Source organism: Pelecanus crispus, chromosome 10 (assembly GCF_030463565.1).
Source record: "Pelecanus crispus isolate bPelCri1 chromosome 10, bPelCri1.pri, whole genome shotgun sequence".
Classification (NCBI taxonomy): Eukaryota; Metazoa; Chordata; class Aves; order Pelecaniformes; family Pelecanidae; genus Pelecanus; species Pelecanus crispus.
This window is the reverse complement of record NC_134652.1, coordinates 22,569,398-22,590,297: the sequence shown is the minus strand read 5'-3', so window position 1 is coordinate 22,590,297 and position 20,900 is coordinate 22,569,398. Positions and strand designations below refer to the sequence as shown.

General features: G+C 46.2%; 2 protein-coding genes across 2 annotated transcripts in view; both read left to right on the top strand.

The window, feature by feature from the left end:
- The first annotated feature begins 439 nt into the window (after positions 1 to 439).
- Positions 440 to 5,163, top strand: NDUFB8 (NADH:ubiquinone oxidoreductase subunit B8). The gene is made up of 4 exons (XM_009480745.2): positions 440 to 566; positions 1,220 to 1,319; positions 2,924 to 3,079; positions 3,774 to 5,163. The coding sequence occupies exons 1-4, from the start codon at positions 448 to 450 to the stop codon at positions 3,864 to 3,866; spliced, it is 468 nt and encodes a 155-aa protein (XP_009479020.1). The 5' UTR covers positions 440 to 447; the 3' UTR covers positions 3,867 to 5,163.
- Positions 5,164 to 11,131: 5,968 nt separating this feature from the next.
- SEC31B (SEC31 homolog B, COPII component) overlaps positions 11,132 to 20,900 on the top strand; it is a 30,981-nt gene continuing 21,212 nt past the window's right edge. The window contains exons 1-8 of the mRNA XM_009490640.2: positions 11,132 to 11,210; positions 13,917 to 14,040; positions 14,835 to 15,030; positions 15,823 to 15,918; positions 17,007 to 17,147; positions 17,665 to 17,807; positions 18,059 to 18,158; positions 20,181 to 20,342. Of these exons, the coding sequence (XP_009488915.1) occupies positions 11,132 to 11,210; positions 13,917 to 14,040; positions 14,835 to 15,030; positions 15,823 to 15,918; positions 17,007 to 17,147; positions 17,665 to 17,807; positions 18,059 to 18,158; positions 20,181 to 20,342 (1,041 nt within the window). The remainder of the gene's footprint in view (positions 11,211 to 13,916; positions 14,041 to 14,834; positions 15,031 to 15,822; positions 15,919 to 17,006; positions 17,148 to 17,664; positions 17,808 to 18,058; positions 18,159 to 20,180; positions 20,343 to 20,900) is intronic.

Sequence of the window (20,900 nt, the reverse complement as noted above, 5' to 3'; positions counted from 1 at the left end):
CCGCCCCCCCCGCTAGCCCCGCCCCCCGCTAACCACGCCCCCCGCTAACCACGCCCCCCCGCTAACCCCGCCCCCCGCGCTAGCCCCGCCCCATCTAGCCTCGCCCCCCGCTCTTCTGTCCCTACCGGCCACCGTCGGCCGCGCCTGCGCGGTGGCGGCGATGGCGGCCATGGCGGCGGCCGGGCTGCGCCGTGTCCTCTGGCAGCGGGCGGCCGCCCGGCTGTGGGCGGCGCGGGCCGCCGCGGCGGCGCCCCCGGGGGCGCGGGCGGGTGAGCGGGGAGACGGAAGCGGGGGGCGTCGGCCGGCGGCGGGGTGGGTGTCCTTGGGGCGGCGGGCCGGGGCCTCCGGGGCCGGGGTGCGAGGGCGGCGCGACCTCCCCGGCCTGGCTGCGGCTGCCGGCGGGGCCCGCGCCCACCCTGCCTCCTTGGTCTCCCGCCAGCCTCGGAGATGTCCCAGGACCTGATGCCCGGGCCGTACCCCCGGACACCGGAGGAGCGGGCAGCTGCCGCAAAGAAGTACAATATGCGGGTGGAAGACTACGAGCCCTACCCCGACGACGGCTTTGGGTGAGCGAGGGGGGGAGCCGTGCCCCTGCAGCTGGGGAGCAGGCCGGGGCCAGCTCCTCCCGGCTTTGTGGGGAGGTGCTGCAGCCTGGTAGCCTCTGTTGAATGCCTGGAGATGCTGCGCTGTCGGCTCGGAGCTTTGAAGGCACACAGCGGTGTTTTAAAACGGGAACAAACGGAATGAGTCGGAGGCCTGTGTGAATAAAATACTGTGCGAGAGATTCCATATGCTGTTGTAATGCAAGGCTGAGAGGGATGAACTGAAAGCCATCCCTGGAATAAAGATTTCGGGAGATGTTTAATTGTTGGGGAATACTTTGACATGTGCAAAATGCTAGACAACTAGCATTTGTTGTATGTATGTAAATATAGAACTAGGTTCTGTATTTCAATAAGCTTGCATTTTCTTCCAGCTAGTGTAGCCCAAAAAGACCACTTCGAGGAATGCTATTTGTTGCACTACAGTGACTGGTGTCAAGGTGATGATTGTTGTGCTAGTTGCATGTATGCATTTAAAAAGTGTATATACATAGGAGCTATAAAAGAAAAGTAATGTTCAAGTCTTCCATTTCCGTAGGCCTATCCTCTAGTGTCTCCTTAAAAATGTATCTAAATTAATACAGGTTTTTTTGTATGTTTTTGTCTGTTTCTCACAGGTATGGTGACTATCCCAAGCTCCCTGATAAGTCTCTTCATGAGAGAGACCCCTGGTACCAGTGGGACCAGCCGGACATGAGACATAACTGGGGAGAGCCGGTAGGAATGCTAGTAGCATTTTTCATTACGACTACAATGCTACTGTTACTAAATACTAACACGCATATCTTGTTAGTGCTTTCTGTTTAATTCTTTGTGTGATGGCATCCCCGAGTGCAGGCATGTGTTGCCTGTGCAAGCAGGGACAGTCAGTTGGAGGGAAACTTAGGCTACGGCCATTAGGGTAAATATTTTGAAAGTGCTGAGGAATGTTAATGTCTTATTACATATGAGGAGGGAGACTTTACAAACTTAAGCTTCTCTGTAGGAACAGGAAGGTCTCGTCCATTTTCTTTGCCGGATCTGACTCAGTATGAGAGTTTAGTTCAGAATCATTTAGCAAAGAAGCCATCATTTGAGTAAAGCCCTTTTAGTACAATGGAAGTAGCTATTGCAGCTTTATTACTGCAGGGTTGTTTTGGGATAGAATACAAACAAGGAGGTTTCCTCTGAAGAAAATTTTCAAGATATCCTTAAGAGAAATGGATGAATAGAGCACCTACGTTAACTTTTGAAATCTAAGTTCTTCAAACTCCTTGTAACTTTTCAGTTACTGCATGGTCTTTCTGTGAATGACTGCAATCTAACCGTGATTACTGAACTTGGTAATTGGCTTGAGCTCTCCTTACTAAAAGGAGAAATTATATAAGCATGTGTATGTAATACATTGTAGTATAAATATGCCAGAGCATCATAATGTGTGTGCCACAGTAAAGTGCATGTTGTAATGACTGTAGAAGCACATGAAAAAACCTGTGGTGGTTCTGTGTTGTGGTGGTGCTTGGTACAGGAAGGCTTGTATAGGTACCTTTGCACATGGGATTGGCAGTGGGGGTCCAAGTGGAATATACTGGTGCATTCCAGGTATTAGCAGATGCCTCTGTTTAGGCAGCTGAATTTTGCTCAGTCTGGCTCTCTGGGCTTGATAGCAAACGGCACTGTGCAAAGGGGAAAGCTGGGGAGCTAGAGGCAGTACTTGAGCTGCAAATGAATGAGTTCTCTTTTCACATTAATGAAAGCAGAGACTGTAGGCAGAACATGCCTGGGACTTCCCTATGTATACTTCAAGGCAGAAGCTTAAATGCCCTTCTGCTTCAATCAGGAAGGGCATTAGCTTGCTACCAGCCCTGCTCTTGTCGTGGAGTAACAGCGGCAGGTGCTCTACCTGTTTTGAGCAACCAGCTTCCAAGTGGCAGGTAGCTGCTTCTTTCTTTGAAATAACACCGCTACTTCTGTCTGGGTATGTGACTGAACTTCCATAAATGAGGGTACCAATTTATCCCATGCCTTTTCAACAGTGCTGGGGAACAAATCTAAGGTGGAGCGATTATGTATATAAATAAAAAGCTGCTGCTATCCTATAATTTAGCATGTTGCCTGGTATAAGCATAGGGTGGAATTTGGAGTCCTGAGTTTCACTGTAAGTGACAACTTGCTGTGACTGTAGGTGAATTGCTTATCTCCTCTGTGGCTTTATCTCCACTTGTGTGGTGGAGATGAAACAGCTGCTGGCAGTTTTGTGAATGCTATAAAGCACTTGTCCCTTGATAAAAGCAGCTGGACCACTGCTGGTAAATGTGCAGCTATTTTCCTTTGTTCTTTAGATGCACTGGGACTTTGACATGTATATTCGGAACCGTGTTGATACATCCCCTACTCCAGTTCCCTGGCACACCATGCGCAAACACTTCCTTGTCTTTTTGAGCACCATGCTGATCATGTTTGGTCTTGGAGAGATCTATCCATCTTACAGGCCTGTGGTGAGTGACACCCTTGGGTAAAGGGAGGAAAAGTAGCTGTGTTTCTTATCACTGCCGATGCCCAGAAGAGTGCTTTTGCTGGAGCTGAGTGTGAATGCAAAACCCTACTGCTGGCAGGGGATGGGCCAAGGGATGTCCTGTGGCCTCATCCAGCCTGAGTTGTTCTGTTGACTGGCTTGGCTCAGCTCACAGGTTCTGTTTCGTAGCGAGCAGTTCCTGTTCGCAGGGAACTAATTTTAAGTTATGCTTCTTACAGTGTACCTTCTTTGGTCTAGGTATTCTTCCCTGTGTGCATCTGCCTAAGGGAGATACTTTATCTCTTCTCTTGTCCTGTGTTTTTAGTTATGACTTGTGATCTGGATGATTTGGAATGTAATTCTGAAAAATACATCTGAATACACAAACAGCTTTTGCAATATATTATCCTCATGCTGTGAGATGAGCTGTTGGTTAAGATTAAATGCAAGACCACCTTGATGTTTCTGTGAAAGGGCATGGGTTTATACAAAGAACTCTGAATTTACTTTCCTTGTACTCTAATATTCCTGCTGAAGCACTTAAGAAATAGAAATTTAAGTCATAAATGACAAGCCTTAATTTGGGCGGGGGTGGGATGGGATGAGACATTTTCCCCTTGCCCCTTAATTTGCTTGGTGAATGTGGTGAATTTGCCACTCTTTATCTCTCCTTGTAGGGACCGAAGCAATATCCCTTCAATGACCTGTATCTGGAGAGAGGAGGAGACCCCAATAAAGAGCCACCAGTGGTGACGCACTATGAAATCTGAAGGTTGTCGAAGTGCTGTGTTTCTCCTGTCAGCTCTGCTGGGGATGGCATCTTCTCTAACGTTCACTGTGGCATGTGTTAACTCTTGTTCTTCAACATTCAACCACTAACTGCAGTGAAATATATCGATGATACCTACTGTGCTAAATTGTCTTCTGTTGGTTTGAGAAGGCTGAACAATGGCCAATGAAATTGAATGACCTTGCCATTTTTCTAAATGGGCGAAGCGGGGCAAAGTTCTGAGCGCAGTCCTAGGACTGCTGCTAGTTTATGTACCTTGTGCACAAACATTCCTTAGCTAAGCGTGTTTATGTAGGAGATATTGCCTGTCACCAAGTGGCTTACCGCAGGTGCTGCTTGGAGTTGATGAGTTGTCATTTAATGTGAAATGACAGGCAGAACCAGACTGGCAAGTGTCAGTGCTTGGGAGTCTCCTACTGTGTGAGTAACTGTCCGTCCTTACCGGGGTTTGGCTTTGATCTCTTCCTGGTCTAGCTGCCCTCTTAAGTGAAGCTTGCACAACCAGTAGGGAGCACTAGCGAGGCACAGAGCCTTGCAGCGTATCGCTTGAAGCTGATGGCAGAGCTGTGGGCAGCAGTTGTTCGAAAAGGCTAATGAGCAAGGCCAACTCTGGCCAGACCTGTTCTGCTGCACCTGGGCTTTGGTCCAAGAGCACAGGTGCCCAAGTTGCTCCTGTATGGCCTGAGCTCATCCACCAGGATTGGAGTTATGTCTGGCCCATGAAGTCTGCCTGTCTTGCTGCGAACCACTGGCCTATGGCCTCCTGTGGCTTCACCAGCAGTTTGCTTGGAGAAGCTATACATACAATTTTATTAAGCTCCTAGATTTTTTCCAGCTCCACTCTTCCCTTCCCATAAGTTTTTCCCCTTGTTACTGGAGGAGACAGTACCTTCAGTACTGATTTGCAGTGAAAGTTCTTTCAGCTGCCCTGTGCTATGTCTTAGACCCTGCTGTTTGGCTGCAGGAGTGGGTGATCACAGAAGGCTAAGGGCTTGGGCTCTTCTGGGTGCTTCCTATAAACTGGATGCTGTGCTCTCAACACCCTGTCATGACTCATAGTTTTGTGCTTTAAGAGAAGTGGGCATTTGAAGACAGTGACTCATGATTTTTCAATCTATAAAGAGTTTTAACCCCGGATTCTGAAGGACAGTTAGCTTGATCTCTGTGTAGGGGTTTCTATAAGGGTGTGTGTTTAAGGGAATTACATGATTGAATGCTAGGGCACACAAATTGTATGTATAAATAAAACTAACCTCTTTGGAGGTGCTGAACAATCACCATTCCTCCTGGCTTTTGTAAGCTGTCACCTTCTCTTCTAGTTACAGAAATGCTTACTTTCAAATTACAATGACGTTTTACCCCAGAAGGGATTTTAAAGTATTTTTTGAGCTGTGGGGATCTTGAAACTGAATTCTGTTACAAAGTGTTATGCAGGGGAAAACACTCCTTAGAGATACTTGAGTAAGAATTGCCATTCCACGGCAGTTATGTGACAGCACTATATACAGTGTTGTGAGAGTTGTAAGAGTCTTCAAGTAACATGCAAATGATCAGAGCAGCGATAGGAGCCTTATCTTGGTGTATGTAAAGTGATAATGCAGCAGTTGCGCGGAGGCAGGTTGGGGCCCGTACAGCTGATGGTACAGCACACCGCGCGCCGGCCCTGCCCCAGCATTGTTTGCTGCATCCTCCTTTGGGGAGTTTCGCACCCAGTCTGTAGCTAGCCAGTAACTTCATCTTTTTCTTCATGGGGAAGGCATAATGGATTGGGTGGAGAATATGGCTCAGAAATCCTTAAAAATGTGGTTTGCAGTGTAGGCAAATTTTCTCAAAACAGGAGAGAGGTGAGGGAAGAAGGTCTGGGCCCTTCTGCGCTTTTTTTCCTCTGGCAACTAAAATGTTTTTAGGAATATATTTTCCTGAGCCATGCATTGTTCCCTTCCGAGTGCTCCCTCCGGAAGGCTTAAATCTGTAGCTGAGGCAAAGCTCTGAGGAGGGTGACTTCAGAGGCAGCAGACCCCGGCTCCAGCCATGGTGTTCCCTGGCCTACAGCATGAACCTTTTCGGACTAGTGGGTGGAGCAAATTCAAGTTCCTTAAAACCAGAAAAAGTGCCCGAGAGCCTCTTGGCTTGGGAGCCCCGTGCTGAGCCCCGGTTCTGCTGAGGCCGCCGGTCGCGGTGCCGCGGCCGAGGAAGAGGCACCCCGAACCCGGTCAGGAGAGACTCAAAGCAGCCCCCCCCCCCCGCCCCACTTTCGGGGCACACCGGCAGGGCGGTGGGGGCCAAACGCCGCGCGGGGTCGGCCTCGCGCCCTGCGCGGCGCTGAGGGCTCCCGGCCCCGCCTGAGGCCGGCGCAGGCGCGGTGGGGCGGGCGGCGCGCGCTCCCCGGGCGGCGCGGGGGCGGGGTCGCGGGCGCGGGCGGCGCTTCGCGGGCGGGGGCTTTTCGGCTCCCGGCGGCCACCGTCGCGAGGGCTCAGCTGCGGGAGCCGTTCGGGCTTGGGTCGGCGGCGCGGCGGGGACGGCCAGCGAGCCGGTAAGGGCCGCCGCCCGCCTCCCCTCCTCCCCTCCCCTCCTCTCCTCTTCCCTGCCGCCTCCGCTCCGCTCGGCCTGATGCGAGCGGCTGCTCCTGCCCCGGCCCTCGCGCCCCTCAGCCCCGCCACCGGGGGCAGGGGCCCGGCAGCCGCCCCTGCCCTGCCGCTCACCGGGGCCGGGCCCCTCGCCCCCACCCCCAGCCCAGGCCTGCTTTGCTACCCTGCCCGCCCCGGTGTCGCCGTGCCGGCTCCGTCCCCGGGCGCCGTGGCTCTGTCCCTACATCTCTGCCCCGGGAGCCCCGGAGCTTGTTTCCCCTCCGCTGGCGGGCCGGCTTCTGGGCAGCGGCAGGCGGGGAGCGCCTGGGGGGAGCTCAGCTGTTTGACCTGGGCTGCGGAGCGGCCTCTGGCGTAGCCGAGAGCCTGGTTGTGACACCCGGTGTCCGAGGTCAACGCTTTCTTCCTAGACCTTCCCTCTTTTTCACTGTCGTACAGTGCAATGCTGTTGTGTGGAGCAAGCTGACTAGATGTGCGCATATGCGCTCCCATCTCTACAGTGCTGTGGCACTTGGCAATAGCTCTTGAAAGTGCTCAGAGCACAAGAAGTTTCTTCACGTACTGTGGGGGCTGTCATGGAGGAATGTGCTGAGCCCTGCCCTGCAACAACCCTACCGTGCAAACATCAACGATTAGCTGAGATTAGTGTCTCTGTGCCTTCTGTAATCAGGGTTTATAATAAGCACTTAGAGGAGAACAGCCTGGCTATAGGGTATTGGGGAGCTGCGGAAGGAGAGTGTCAGAGCAGTGCAAAGGGAAGGGGCAGTACAAAGATTTTTAGATTGGTGCTGGCATGTGGAAGCTGTAGGATGGTTTATGGTCTTAACCATTGCGTCATGGCTGAGAAGCCTTTTTCAATTCTTAGCGTGGCTGCTTGTCACCTGGGTGACCTTGGACAAGTCTTTTCTGTTCTGCCCAAGTTTCACCTCTAGCTAAGGGGGGTGTCAGGCTGTCAGCTCCCTTTTGTGCTGTGCTGGAAGTCCAGTATCAGCAGGAACCGTTCAAAGAGGAATGGTTGGGTGCCCAGTGGCAGGAGGAGGGTTGGGAAAGTCAGTAGGAGGGGATTTCTGATTGACAGTATTTCGGTGTTCCAAGAGAGAGAAGGCCTCGCTAGAGTGATACCAGGGATGATTATCATGGCAGCTTTGAGGATTAATTAGCTGATACAACAACCATGGTCTTTTACAATGTACTCTAAAGCCACAACCATTTCAAATTAAGAGAGGTGAGGAATTTTTGCTTCTGTCAGCATTGTTTGCATAGTCTGTTGTGATTTGAGAACATGTGCTTTTACTTTTCACTGTTTAGCTGTCTGGTCTCCATTTCCCAGTGGCGGGGAGTGCTCTGACGTGTTGGGTTTGCTTTGCAGACACTGTTACCTTTTAAGGACACTGTGCAGGAAACTATGGCTGCGGGGAAATGCTGCTTCTGTCCTGTGACTCCCTTTGGGGCTGAGATTCGTTACTACATTAGATCTGTAATTGGCTGTCTGTAGAAGGAGGAGGAGGAGGAGGAATTGCCATGATTAATTAATTAAAGGTCCTGAGAAAAGCATGAGGTTTCTCAGAAGTCTTAGGTGCTATTTTGGGAAAAGGCAGCAGGTGGCAACCTCTCCCTGAAAATTCTCCTGTGGAAGAGTTCAATACTTGTGACTGTTTCTCAGGCAGCCACAAGAGGTTGCTAAAGAAGGGCTTTTTTCCTGCTTTAAGGATCGTTAGTCCTGTCCTGGATATAGACATGGACAGTGTATAGAAGAACCACTTCTCTAAGAGTAAGGCTCAAATCAGGCTTTTTTTTTTTTTTTTTTTTTCCCCCTTCCAAACTCAGAGCACACTGGCTTAAGGAGGAGGTGCTGCTGCATCCCTGCAGAACCTCGGCTGCAATGGAGCTGAACTGATAGGAAGTGCTTAAGAGATGGTGTGATACTGTGATCTTTTGGCTTCTAATGCACCTCCTGTGGGCCTTCTGAAGTCTGTTGGCACTACTGCTGCTTTGCCTTGAGGACCAGGGGTACTGTGTACCTGTTCAATACCTATGATCCAGCACTTCGACAGTTGTTCTATTGATGCTGAGCCACTCTAAATGGTGCCTTGTTTGCTTTCCTATGTCTAGGTGAGTTAGCACGGGCAAGATGCTTTACCTTCACGTTGTGTCCTGACTTAAGTTTGTGAAAAGAGAACAGTAATGTTGACTTTCTTAGGCAAAATGCTCTGTTGACACAGAGAGCTGGACAATTGATCAATACCGTTCTGTACAGTTTTTGTGGCTTATCTTGGTTTGCATGTTAAATGCAAATTGTGCCAACCATGCAGTCAGTCCAGCACAGAGGGTAAGGATTGGGAGCTTGTACCATTCACCTGGCTAAGTTTGTGATGGTTGTGCTCTTCATTTTTTTCTTACCAGTTAATTTACTAGAGGGAAAAGGTCTCTTGGCCATTGTCTAATAATGTTCACAGGGGAGTTGTCCTCTTAAAGCCAAGAAGCAGTAAGACCTGTATGTACAGCCAGCTCCTGCAACTCATGGATTATAACTGGAGGAGGAAGAGGCAAGAAGGGGTCTGGTAAGGAACATACCAGCTGTCCTGCTCCCCCACATCAGTGGAGTCAGGTGGTGCTTTGTGCAGTGGGCTGTTGCTAGTGGGTTCACCTGACGACTCCTGGGGGGTATTTTCATTCCCTGCTGCCAAGGAAGGGAGGAGACCTGGACAGTGTTCCTGTCAGAAGAAGAGACAGAGGGAGACAGATGAGTAGGTGCTGGAACTTCTTGGCAGAGAGAATGTGGTGGAGCCCTAACGAGTACCCCGCAATGTATGTGCTGGAAGATTGAAAAGTAAGCTTTAGAGGTCTGTTATGCTGATGAGGAGATGATCTTTCCACCTCTGTTCCTAGGCTGCATGAGGAAATAGTTGCACTTCTTTTGTTGTACAAGAGTTCTGTTCAGATTTCTCTGGGCCTCAGCTAAGTTGGGATAAGGTTAATGTGAGAATAGCAATAGGCAGTTTGAGCTTTGGGAGATACTGCTGCAGACTAATGCTAAAAAGCATTAAATAAATCCTAATCAAACAGCATATCCTGATAGTGTATGGGGGGGAGAGAGGATGTCCTTATCTTCTGATTGGTGGTGGAGAAGAAACCCTAAAAAGGGTGTGGAATTATTAGCCAGGAGGTCCAAGCTGAGGAAGTAATGCTGACCAGATTTTCCCTTGTGTGGGCCTCAGGAGGCCATAGCTTCATATAAGCCACAGATGACAGAAGGCTTCTTCAACACTGGGTGGGGTTTTCTTTTTGATGGTTTGTTCAGACAGTGGGCTGGCCACAGCAAGCTACCTTTATGAACTTGGTTGCGAATAAACACCCATACGCTGGCCCGAGTAAGGCCAGACTCCAAAGCACTGACACTTGTAGCCTTGTGTCTGAACAGAGGGCCACGTGATGCAGGCTGTAGTTTAACCAGCGGCCCGACTAACACAGAGTGTCAAGTAACCAGGAGAGGTTAATCACAGCAAGCTGGCAAGATGCAGAGTGTTTTGCTGTGCTGCCTGCTGACAGTTTTACTTTATTCAGCGTGATATCATCTGAGTGCATAGTTAGCAACTCTGTTCGGCTAGAGTTAAAAGACTGCACTGCAGCCAAGCTTGAAAGGTTTAGGAACTGCTTGTGAGAGTGACCCCGCTAGCCTGTGAATAATATGTCACACATCATTTATGTGGCTGACATGCCTAGAAGGCCTGGGCATAGTCTGGGATGGAGAGGTGCTGGGTGCTTTCTCCTCAGCCAGAATGGGATCCAATGTGGAACAATAATTTGTATTTATATTCTGTTTTTCAGCCTCCTGGCTGCCTGCTGTTGATGTTTGACTTTCAATTATCCTGCTACATTATTGCCCAACTAATCTCTCCCCAGTGACATGGGGAAGTTGTGTTCCCATTTTACAGGTGTCAGTTGATCTATCCAGAATAAGTAAAAAGAATTGTTGTCAGAGAAATTGAGATTGAAACCCGGCAGTTACTTCTGGATCGCTTCTTCTCACCTTCTCCTACCATTTACAAACTCAAGCAGAAACTCAAAGGATTTTTTCCTTTCACTTCTCAGAGGAGCAAGAACAAAGTACATTAACTGAATTGGCACATGATAGCATTGCACTTTGTTTTCTGTTGCCACGTCACTTTTCTGCTTGGAATTTAGTCTGCCCTGAGATTCCTTCTGCTCCCTTTTTCCCTATGTATATACTGACATCAGCTTGTTCAGAGAGAGCAACTAGTGCTTTGCAAATACATTTTTTTAAATTAATTTCTGCAGCTGATTTAAACCAGCCTGGACTGAAGACTTGAGTATGTTGTTTAATTTATATCCCCTTCCTTTTTCTGAAACTCTCCTGTAATTGGGGTATATGAAAAAGAGAGCTATATATGAAAGAAAATCTGGGGTCAGACAGCTGGGATTGTGGGGTTTTTTTATGAATTCTGAAATACCCTAATTAATTCCAGTAAAACTGTATTCGCTACCTCAGGAAGTAGCAAGTAACTTCTCTCTATTGAGAGCAATTTGTTTTCATGGTATCTTGGTAAGGGGGATATTTGGCTACTGATGTGATTATTTTCATGTTGACTTTATCTGGCTATTCTAACCACTGTGTGAAATTTCTTCTAGAGCCTAGAAAATGAAGCTAAAGGAAATTGAGCGAACAGCTGTCCAGGCATGGAGTCCAGCAAACAACCACCCCATTTATCTAGCAACAGGTAACGTTCTTCACAATTCGTGGATATTAAAGTATGAGTCACAGAGAGGTTTTATGTAGAGTTGTATTGGTTTTAACTTCGAACAATACCCACCTTAATAATGTCTGAAAAACTTACAAGCAATATACCAAAAACATTACATTTATTTTTTTTTTTAAAGTGACTAGTAGAGGATTTTTTTTGTGCCCAACTTTGACTTTTTCAAAGGGTGAATACATGGCTTTTTTGATCTAACTTCTGATTAAGTCTGTATGAATTCCAGCACCTGCTTGCTATGAAAAATAAAACAAAATAAGGTTACATACTTGCTGTGTCTGGGGGGAAAAAATAAGTTAATTCTAGTCATGTTTATTTAAGCTCACTTTTATTTTTGTTGGTCTTTGGCTATTATCACGTGGCTTGACAATCAAATAATAGAAACTTCTTCTTCCTAAAGTTGCCTGTTTTGGTTAACATTCCATTTTCAATGCTTCTGCAAAACCTTAAATTTGCACTTTGTTGATATTATTTATTATTCGCTATTGTTATAGTAATTTTACTTCCTGAAGTACAAAGTCAGCCTGTTCACTGAGTTGGCAGTAGGTGAGTTTAGTCTCTGTGTGGAACTGACAGCTTGGGTTGTTGTGTTGGGTTTGCATGACACGGTTTTGGTAGCAGGGGGGCTACAGGGTTGACTTCTGTGAGAAGCTGCTAGAAGCTTCCCCTGTGTCCAACAGAGCCAATGCCAGCCGGCTCCAAGAAGGACCTGCTGCTGGGCAAGGCTGAGCCCATCAGTGACAGTGGTAGCGCCTCTGGGATAACATATTTAAGAAAGGGGAAGGAAAGAAAACCTGTGCAACTGCAGTTGGAGAGAGGATTGAGAATATGTGAGAGAAACAACTCTGCAGACACCAAGGTCAGTGAAGAATGAGGGGCAGGAGGAGGTGTTCCAGGTGCCAGAGCAGAGATTCTCCTGCAGCCTGTGGTGAAGACCATGGTGAGGCAGGCTGTCCCCCTGCAGCTCATGGGGGTTAAATGGTGGAGCAGATATCCACCTGCAGCCTGTGGAGGACCCCATGCCAGAGCAGGTGGATGCCTGAAGGAGGCTGTGACCCTGTGGGAAGCCCACGCTGGAGCAGGCTGGAGCAGGACCTGTAGACCCCTAGAGAGAGAGGAGCCCACACTGGAGCAGGTTTGCTGGCAGGACTTGTGACCCTGTGGGGGACCCACGCTGGAGCAGTCTGTTCCTGAAGGACTGCACCCCGTGAAAGGGACACACACTGGAGCAGATAGTGAAGGACTGCAGCCCATGGGAAGGACTCATGTTGGAGAAGTTCATGGAGGACTGTCTCCCATGGGAGTGACCCCACGCTGGAGCAGGGGAAGAGTGTGAGGAATCCTCCCCCTGAGGAGGAAGGAACGGCAGAGACAGCGTGCAATGAACTGACCACAACCCCCATTCCCCGTCCCCCGGCACGACTGGACGGGGAGGAGGTAGGGATTTCGGGAGTAAAGTTAAGCCTAGGAAGATGGGAGGAGTGGGGTGAAGATGTTTTAAGATTTAGTTTTTATTTTCTCATTATTCTGCTCTGGTTTTGATTGGTAATAAATTAAACTAATTTCCCCAAGCTGAGTCTGGCCTGTGATGGTAATTGCTGAGTGATCTCCCTGTCTTTATCTCAACACACGAGCCTGTCCTTATATTTTCCTCTCCCCTGTCCAGCTGAGGAGGGGAGTGATAGAACAGCTTTGGTGGACACCTGGTGTCCAGCCAGGGTTAACCCACTGCAGTTGTCTACTCAACATGAGAACTAGTGAGCTCTGTCTCCTGCCTGGCCTGTGCAGCGCTGCCATATTGTTTTGGTTTCTTTTCAGGGAAGATTGTCAAAAGAAAGTGACAAAAGTTCAACTGTTGCCTTAAAAGCAACATGACTGTTTTTGGGGTAGATAGTCTATTTTGTGTTTCTCTAATAAGGCCAGAGTTTTGGTTGGCCCAAAGGTCTTGGCTTCAGTCTGCTTTAGATCAGAAACTGCATAGTTTCATAATTTGTACTGCTTTTTAATAGTCTCTTGGGCACTTTCCATGCCATAGGCAGTTACAAAGCATCCCTGTGGTAACTGGGTGACTATTTGCCTGGCAGTGTCCCATTAGGCAATGTTAAATCAATTTTTAGCTTTTGTTCTGTAAGCTAGGGAGAAGGAAGGGAGCCACCACTGTGTGACTGCTAGCTGTCTGTGGGTCATTGGGGCATGTTTAGCTGGCTAAGGTTGAAGAACTTCATCTGTAGACTAGGTTTAGAAGGTCTGAATAAGACATCTGGTCATGGTTGGGGAGCAGTATACAGAAGTATTTGGGATCATAATTGTAGCTGGGTTTCATGATGTGACTGCATTTGTAATTTAGATGAGGACTTAATATCAGAAGCTGTGGATGCTTGGGAGAGGGTCTATGAATTGTATCTATCCCAAGAGAGAAAGTTATTTGCACAACAGTGACCCTGGTGCCCAGAATTTCTTGAAGAAGTTCTAATTTCTTTCAAAGTCTTTGTCATAATCATAATTGTTGGTTCCTCTTTCTGAGGTGTTCAGACATGTCCTCTCTTTGAACAGGCACAACACCAAGGTTGTGTTGACTATGAAGAATAGGTTTCCAGTGCCTTGCTCTTTTTCTATCTTGTGCTTCTATAAAAAAAGTGCCCACTTGTGTTGCCCTTGTACTTTTGCTAGGAACATCTGCCCAGCAACTGGATGCATCCTTCAGTACAAATGCCACCTTGGAAATATTTGAGGTTGACTTCAGGGATCCCTCCCTGGACATGAAGCAGAAAGGAACACTTCCAGCCTCAAACAGGTACCAGAGGCTCATACTGATGTATCAATCAGTGGAACTGAAAAGGGCTTTTCTGGTACAAGAAAGGAGAGGTGGAGATCATGGTTTTGGGGTATAAAGTGATCTTTTGGATCAGTTGACCTTTGTTCAAGAATTGAACATTTTTGTCGACACAAATCATGTTGGGTATAGAAGTAGAGCTGTTGGACTATTGGAGAAATCCAAAAGGACTTATATGGTAGTCAGTCAGCAGAGTCATTCTGTATCATGTGAATTTGCTGGGGCTAATGACTTGCAATAAAGAAACAAGAGGCAGAGTGAAACTTACCTTCCAGCTCTTTAAGACAAGGTGATTTCTTAGGCTTACTGGTGTGGGTGACATTTGCACCCAGTGTAAAACACAGCTTTGATTTCTAACTAGCAGATTTTAAAGGGGGTAAACATATTTTTCAGATACAGCTCTGGAAAGGAAGGCACATAGTCCACTAATCTAATTTTCTCTATAGTGTACGTTAGAGGATTTCACCCACCAAATCCCATATGAGGTCCTAAATGTTTTAAACAACCAAACCAAACCAAAAAAAAAACCACACACCAAAAAAAAAAACCAGAAGAGAGAGACAATCTCTTTGTTTTAAGTTTCCCTTAAAAGTCTTTATAAGGAAGCTCATTTCTTCTTTTGCATGCAAGAGCCACGGTCCTCTTAAAAGGGAAATTGTTATTTAAGGTGAACATGGATGTGGTTTTTGGTAATGCAGAGGGTGTCTTGACTTCCACCAAATATTGTGGCCTACACCAGCTTTATTCTTTTTTAGGTTTCATAAGCTGATCTGGGGTAACTTCGGAAATGGGTCTCCAGAGTCCTCTGGAGTGGTCATTGGTGGAGGCGATAATGGTGTACTGACAATGTACAGTGTGCACCGCATCTTGGCTTCAAAGAGCGAGCCTGTAATTGGGCAGACAGAGAAGCATTCAGGTCCTGTTCGAGCTCTTGACTTCAACCCTTTCCAGGTATGCAACATTAAGATACTTACAACCAAAGGAAAGTTAACCTCCATGTTAAAAAATGTGGTTTTCCCTTGTGTATAGAGATTTATAAACTGAAGGAACAGTTTTTTAACTTGAAAGAGGCATGGTAGTTGTGACACAAGGCTGGTTTGGGTCTCAGATTTGGGTTCTTTTCAAAGCTTTGCCACGGAATTCCCCAGTGACCTTGATCAAGTCTCTTAGCTCTCTGTGAAAACATGTCTTGTAATACTGTTACATGTTAGACCATTACCCATCTGAAATCAGAACTTCTTTATTTATTCAGTTGGTGCCTAATTCAGTGGGGCTCTGATCACACTTGAAGGGACTGCAACATAAGCAAGTAGTGAACAGAACACGAGTTCTTGTGGTAGCACAAAGGCAAATTGAAAGCTGTCTGCAGACCCTTGTGGGAAGCCTGCATCTTCTCAGAAGAAATGTCCTTGGTGCTGGGATGCAGGGCAAAGGCTCAGCTGGCCAGAGACAGTGGCTTCCAGGCCTGTGGCAGAGTTTCATGATGAGTAACAGCAGCCACCTGCACATGTAGCTTGCTAGACAAATTTTAAACAAGTCTGTACCATGGCACAGCTGAAGGTGTGGAGGCCAGAGATGTGCTTGGTTTATAATTGGGTTAGTATCTTTCTGCTTACCAGTGGCTGTGAAATGCAGCTCTCATCTGACTTGGGAAGATTTGGGGTTTTTTTGCTTACATTTATTTTTAAGAAATCCGTCCTCTTTCCCTGTGAGCAGGAAACTCAGCTGAGCTTTTTTCTACAGAGTAACCTCTTGGCTTCTGGAGCCAATGATTCTGAAATTTTCATCTGGGACTTGAATAACTTCAGTGTGCCTATGACTCCAGGGGCTAAATCACAGGTAAATGAGTTTTCCTCTGGGCAATACCCCTGCAGTTTTATATCTCAGTAGGCAAGGCAAAAAGATGTGAGTGTGTGGAGTCATCCTGGTCTAGCCAGTCTGTGAAGGGGGAATGACCTTGATGTCTGTCAGGATAAAGATGAATCAGAAGTGACTGATCGGCTTCATTCTGGGGAGGTGGAAAGAGTGTTGTAAAGGGAGGAAAGGTAGCTGACAAGCTCTGGAAGGATGCACTTTGCATGGATGGGTAAGCTCATTGTGGATTTGAATCAAGTAACTGACCTGTTTATCTTGTGATCCAGCTGGGGCATGTGTGATGGATTAAGGAGGTTTACTGGACTTTCTCTGAGGAATGATTTTATTTTAGGCTTCAGCTGAAGCTTTTCATATCTCATGAAAGTAATATCCCTAGCAGAGCCAGTGAGCCATTTAATGCATCTTGGCTATTACTCCCAGATAATGTTGCCTGAGTTTGAAGAGGAAGAAGCTTCTGATCATGTGATGCTGATTATGTTATTCAGAGCAATCAACTCCTGAAAGTGGAAAAATCATAGTAAACTTGCCTAAAAGCAGGCCAAGTTTTTCCTCCAATAAGCCTCCAGTTTGTTTCCTTGCCTATCTCCTGCATTGTGGTAGATACAGTGATGACAATTAGCATTGAATGCTTCATCATTTTCTATCTCACTGCATTCCTGAAATGTTGCACAAGGTCATGTTTCCATTTGAGTTCATCCCAGGAGTCAGGGTAGAAGCATCTATGTTCTTGCAGCTGCAGTTCTCTCTGGACTGATTTATAACACATTCGGCCAGTGCAGAATCCAGTACCTGCTCCCAAAATGCAAAGGTCTTTTTCCAGGTGACATGTCCCCATAGAATTTGACTGTCCACTGTACTGTCTGAGTAAAGGACTTTCCATGCTCCCTAGTCTTTCTGGTCAGTGCTGCTGCTATTTCTAGTTAGTTGATCAGTGATTGAAGAGAGAAATCTATGTATCATCAAATCCCTTAGTTAAGCTAGTGACAGAATCCCGTGATTAGTGTTCCCTCAACATGGCAATAATGGATATGTGTCCTTTCCTGTCTTGGCAGCCTCATGAAGACATAAGTGTGGTGTCCTGGAATCGGCAGGTGCAGCATATCCTGTCCTCTGCTCACCCCAGTGGCAAGGCTGTGGTTTGGGACCTCAGGAAGAATGAACCTATCATCAAAGTCAGTGACCACAGCAACAGAGTGAGTGGAGGAAAGGCTGTGATTCTAACGAGCTTGCAACGTGCCACATATGACTGCAGAGCAGCGGCACAGGCTCTTGGGATCAAGTGTTTTTATTGTGGGAGCTGTTGGGACTGGTTCTCTTGGAGCTGTAGCATCAAAGCACCTCTCTCTTTCCCCTGTCCTCCCCGCCCCCCATGAAATGGAGAAACAAGACCTCTAGCTGTTCCTAAAATTAGGGCACCCTTGCGTTCAGTTTCTGTGTTCACAGCTTATTTATGAGAAGCCTCCTGTGCTTTAATCCTAGCTGTCTTCCTAGGTAAACTTTGAACTAGTCCTTCAACTTCTGTATGGTTAGTGATTTTTTTGCTGTGTAGAGAAGGTAGAAATACTTGCTTCCCACGGCAAGACATTGCTAGACTTGCTTTACGTCAAGCATTCTGGGTGAGTTAAGTGCAGAATGGTGTGGCTCTGGGCCACTTGTGCTATTGCTAGCTTGCTTTGCTGAATTTTCAGCCTATGCTATTTTTATCCCTAGATGCATTGCTCGGGAATGGCCTGGCATCCAGAAGTTGCAACCCAGCTAGTCCTTTCCTCTGAGGATGACCGCTTGCCAGTGATCCAAATATGGGACTTACGTTTTGCTACCTCTCCTTTGAGCCAGCTGGAAGGGCACACGAGGTGAGGGCCTGCTTGCTGTGTTGACTTTTCAAGGATCTCATCTTTAGAAGGCGGACATCTGGGAGACTGGACTTTGGAGAACTATGGTTTTTTGCTAGGCCTGCTTCGTTTCACAGATGAATCTGGTTGAGGGTAGAGATGAGAACCAGCATTTCTGAGCTTAAGTGCTGGTGCATGCTGCTTTCTTGGTGACAGGATGGGAGAGTGGACTGGGTATGAAATATGACTGATTTCTTTCTGATCTATTTCAGGGGAGTTCTCTCTGTCTCTTGGTGCCAGGCTGACCCTGAACTGCTGTTGAGTAGCGCCAAAGACAACCGGATCTTGTGCTGGAACCCAAGTACGGGGGAGGTACATAACCACAGCTATAAGTACACATGATCTGCTTTGTAGAGCTGTGTGCTGTGCTATGTGTGTGTCCCTTCTCTGTATCCCTGTGAAGTGCCAATGTAATTTCCTCCAGTATGTTTTCTGCACTCTTCTTGTCTGGAGTGAATGACAGTGTTGTCCATATCCAGACTGAAAACAACAGAGACAGGCAGAGATTTTCTCTTGATATGTCTGTGTCCAGAGATCATAGAGGGAAGAAAGCTTTAACTAAAACTTAGTTTCAGCTAATTATGATTACTCTTGCTATGTTCACTCATGTAGTGTTCTCTGTGTCCATTTGTTTCTTCTTCCTTCTCCTACGGTAGTAGGTTTTTTTAGTGGGGGGAACTTGAAGGAGAATGAACAGCATTTGTTAGGGTCATTGAGAGGGGAACAATGTAATTAAATATGTGTGTAAAATTTATTCATAGTACGGTGGTTTCACATGTATGCACTTATCTAGTCATGTATCTCAAAATTACCATCTTTGAAATATTTAGGTGTCACCTGAATTAAAATAGGACTGTTAAAAAAAAAAAAAAATTCTGCACACCTCATTCAATGCTGAATTTCTGGATAAAACTGAATTTTTAACTTTGAACAAAATTCACACAGTTGATCGTGATGATGGCATGGGGAAAGTACTCTAAAAACACTGAACAAAGTCCAGCTGGGAGCCCCAGGCTGGATTCATTTCATGAGACAATTTCACTTAGCTGACCACCTTTGCCTTGGAGGCATGGAAAAAAATAATCCGTTTGCATAAAATGCATGAAATGCTGCTGTTGTGGTTTCATGGGATTTGATGCTCACTCTGTACAGATGTCTAGTGGTTAGAAGAGAATCAGACTCTGAAACGTTCATGATGTCTAACTTTTACAAAAGTTTTTTCACTGTGTTTTAATGGAAAAATTAAAACCTAATTTTAGTGCCGCTGGCTCATCTTTGTACATGCTGCTGTAGATTTGCAGAGTCCAAATTCAAGTTAGGCATTTATGCCTAAACTGTTGTTAGGGCTCTCTTCCTGACTTGGTACCAATGAACAGAAAATTTTCAGGTGATACAAAAATTGCAAAGGTTTTCAGTAGTAAGGAGAGTACAGTTATACAGAATGTCTGATCTGGTAAGTTTGGGGGAAGGGTTGATTTCTTTGGTTTTTGGAGGTATTTGGGGGGTTTTTTTGTGGTTCTGTGTTTTTTTGGTTGTGGGTTTTTGTTTTTTTTTTTAATTTAGCAATCTAGATTTTAATATAAGCAAATGCAAGGTTTTATACCTGGGAACAGAAAACGCAGATCATATTTCCACAGAGAAGGAAGCTGTGATTCTCTGTGCTTTGTGCCTGTGAGACATAAAAGAAATCTCCTCATTTTACAAACTGGAGGTTCAAAGTCAAGGTTATGTTAGTGACTTGCCCATCATCAGGCCGGAAGTCTGTGACTGGGCCATGAATTGAACTTTGGATTTTTGGGTGCTAGACCAGAAACTTGTTGGCTGCAATATCCTTCATAGTTCATCTGCAGCTATTACAGTCCACTTTTGTTGTTCTACTTTTTTCTGTAGGCTTTTATTTTCCTTGTCAAATTTGTTATTCCAGACTATTCTTTCTGTTTACATATTCTTGCTCATGACACCTTCTTTCCTTTGGGCTTCTGTGTTTCTTGTGTTGTTTTCTGGTGTGTCTCCCTTGGTTAACAGCAGGTGTAACAATACTATAGTCCTCTGATACAGTAGTACTTAGAAAGCAGAGCAAAACTGACTTGTTGCTTTTGGATTTTGTTCTACAATTAGAATCCTATTGTATAGCGGCTTTCTGTGGCTTTCTGCTGTTTGGGCTCAATGTGCTGTAACTCAGTTGCAAATGCATCCTTCAAGAAGCAAAAATAAGAGACTTATATACAATGGTGATATGTAAATAAAGTGTGACGCACTTGCTGTGGGCAAGTAATTTGGGGAAAGCAGGAGACTATTTGTGTTATGCTTCTGCCTTCTCCCTTTCTGTGATAGGTGGTTTATGAGTTGCCCATTCGGAGCCAGTGGTGCTTTGATGTCCAGTGGTGTCCTAGGAATCCTTCAGTCTTCTCTGCTGCCACTTTTGATGGGTGGATCAACGTTTATTCTGTTATGGGTGGGAACTTAGAAGCTCAGCAGAAGACACAGGCTGACAAGGTAAAGTCCTGTGAACATGTTACGGCTTGACAGATTGGCAGTTACTCACCTGACTTCTGAGAGCGTTAGAAGCACACAGGTATAACAGTATGGTTTTTAAGTAATGCAGTCTGTCACACCCACCAGGACGTATACCTGTGTGGTGTGGGAACCAGAAACTACCTGTGTGGGGACTTAATATCCACCAAGTCCCAAAGGGACTATATTGCCTCTTGACAAAGGTGTCTCAGTGTTTCTTGTAAAATTCATTAAAGTGTGTAAAGAGAACCAAGATCAAGTGTAGTTTTGATGTTATATATATTTCATGGTTATTACTACTAGACTAAAAATAAAGCAGCACACCTGTTAGAGCAACAAGCTTGTCTTGTCATTAGGTTAAAATTAAATACATTGATAATAACTAATACAATACTTTATTAGTTCAGAAGAGAATTTTAAAAAGTAGCTTATAAGCCACTGCTAGCATTTTTGCTCAAGTCAATTGACTATAACTGGAGCATGTTAATATTTTGGTACTGAAACCCATTACTTAGCCAATGAATAGGTGGGCAAACTCTG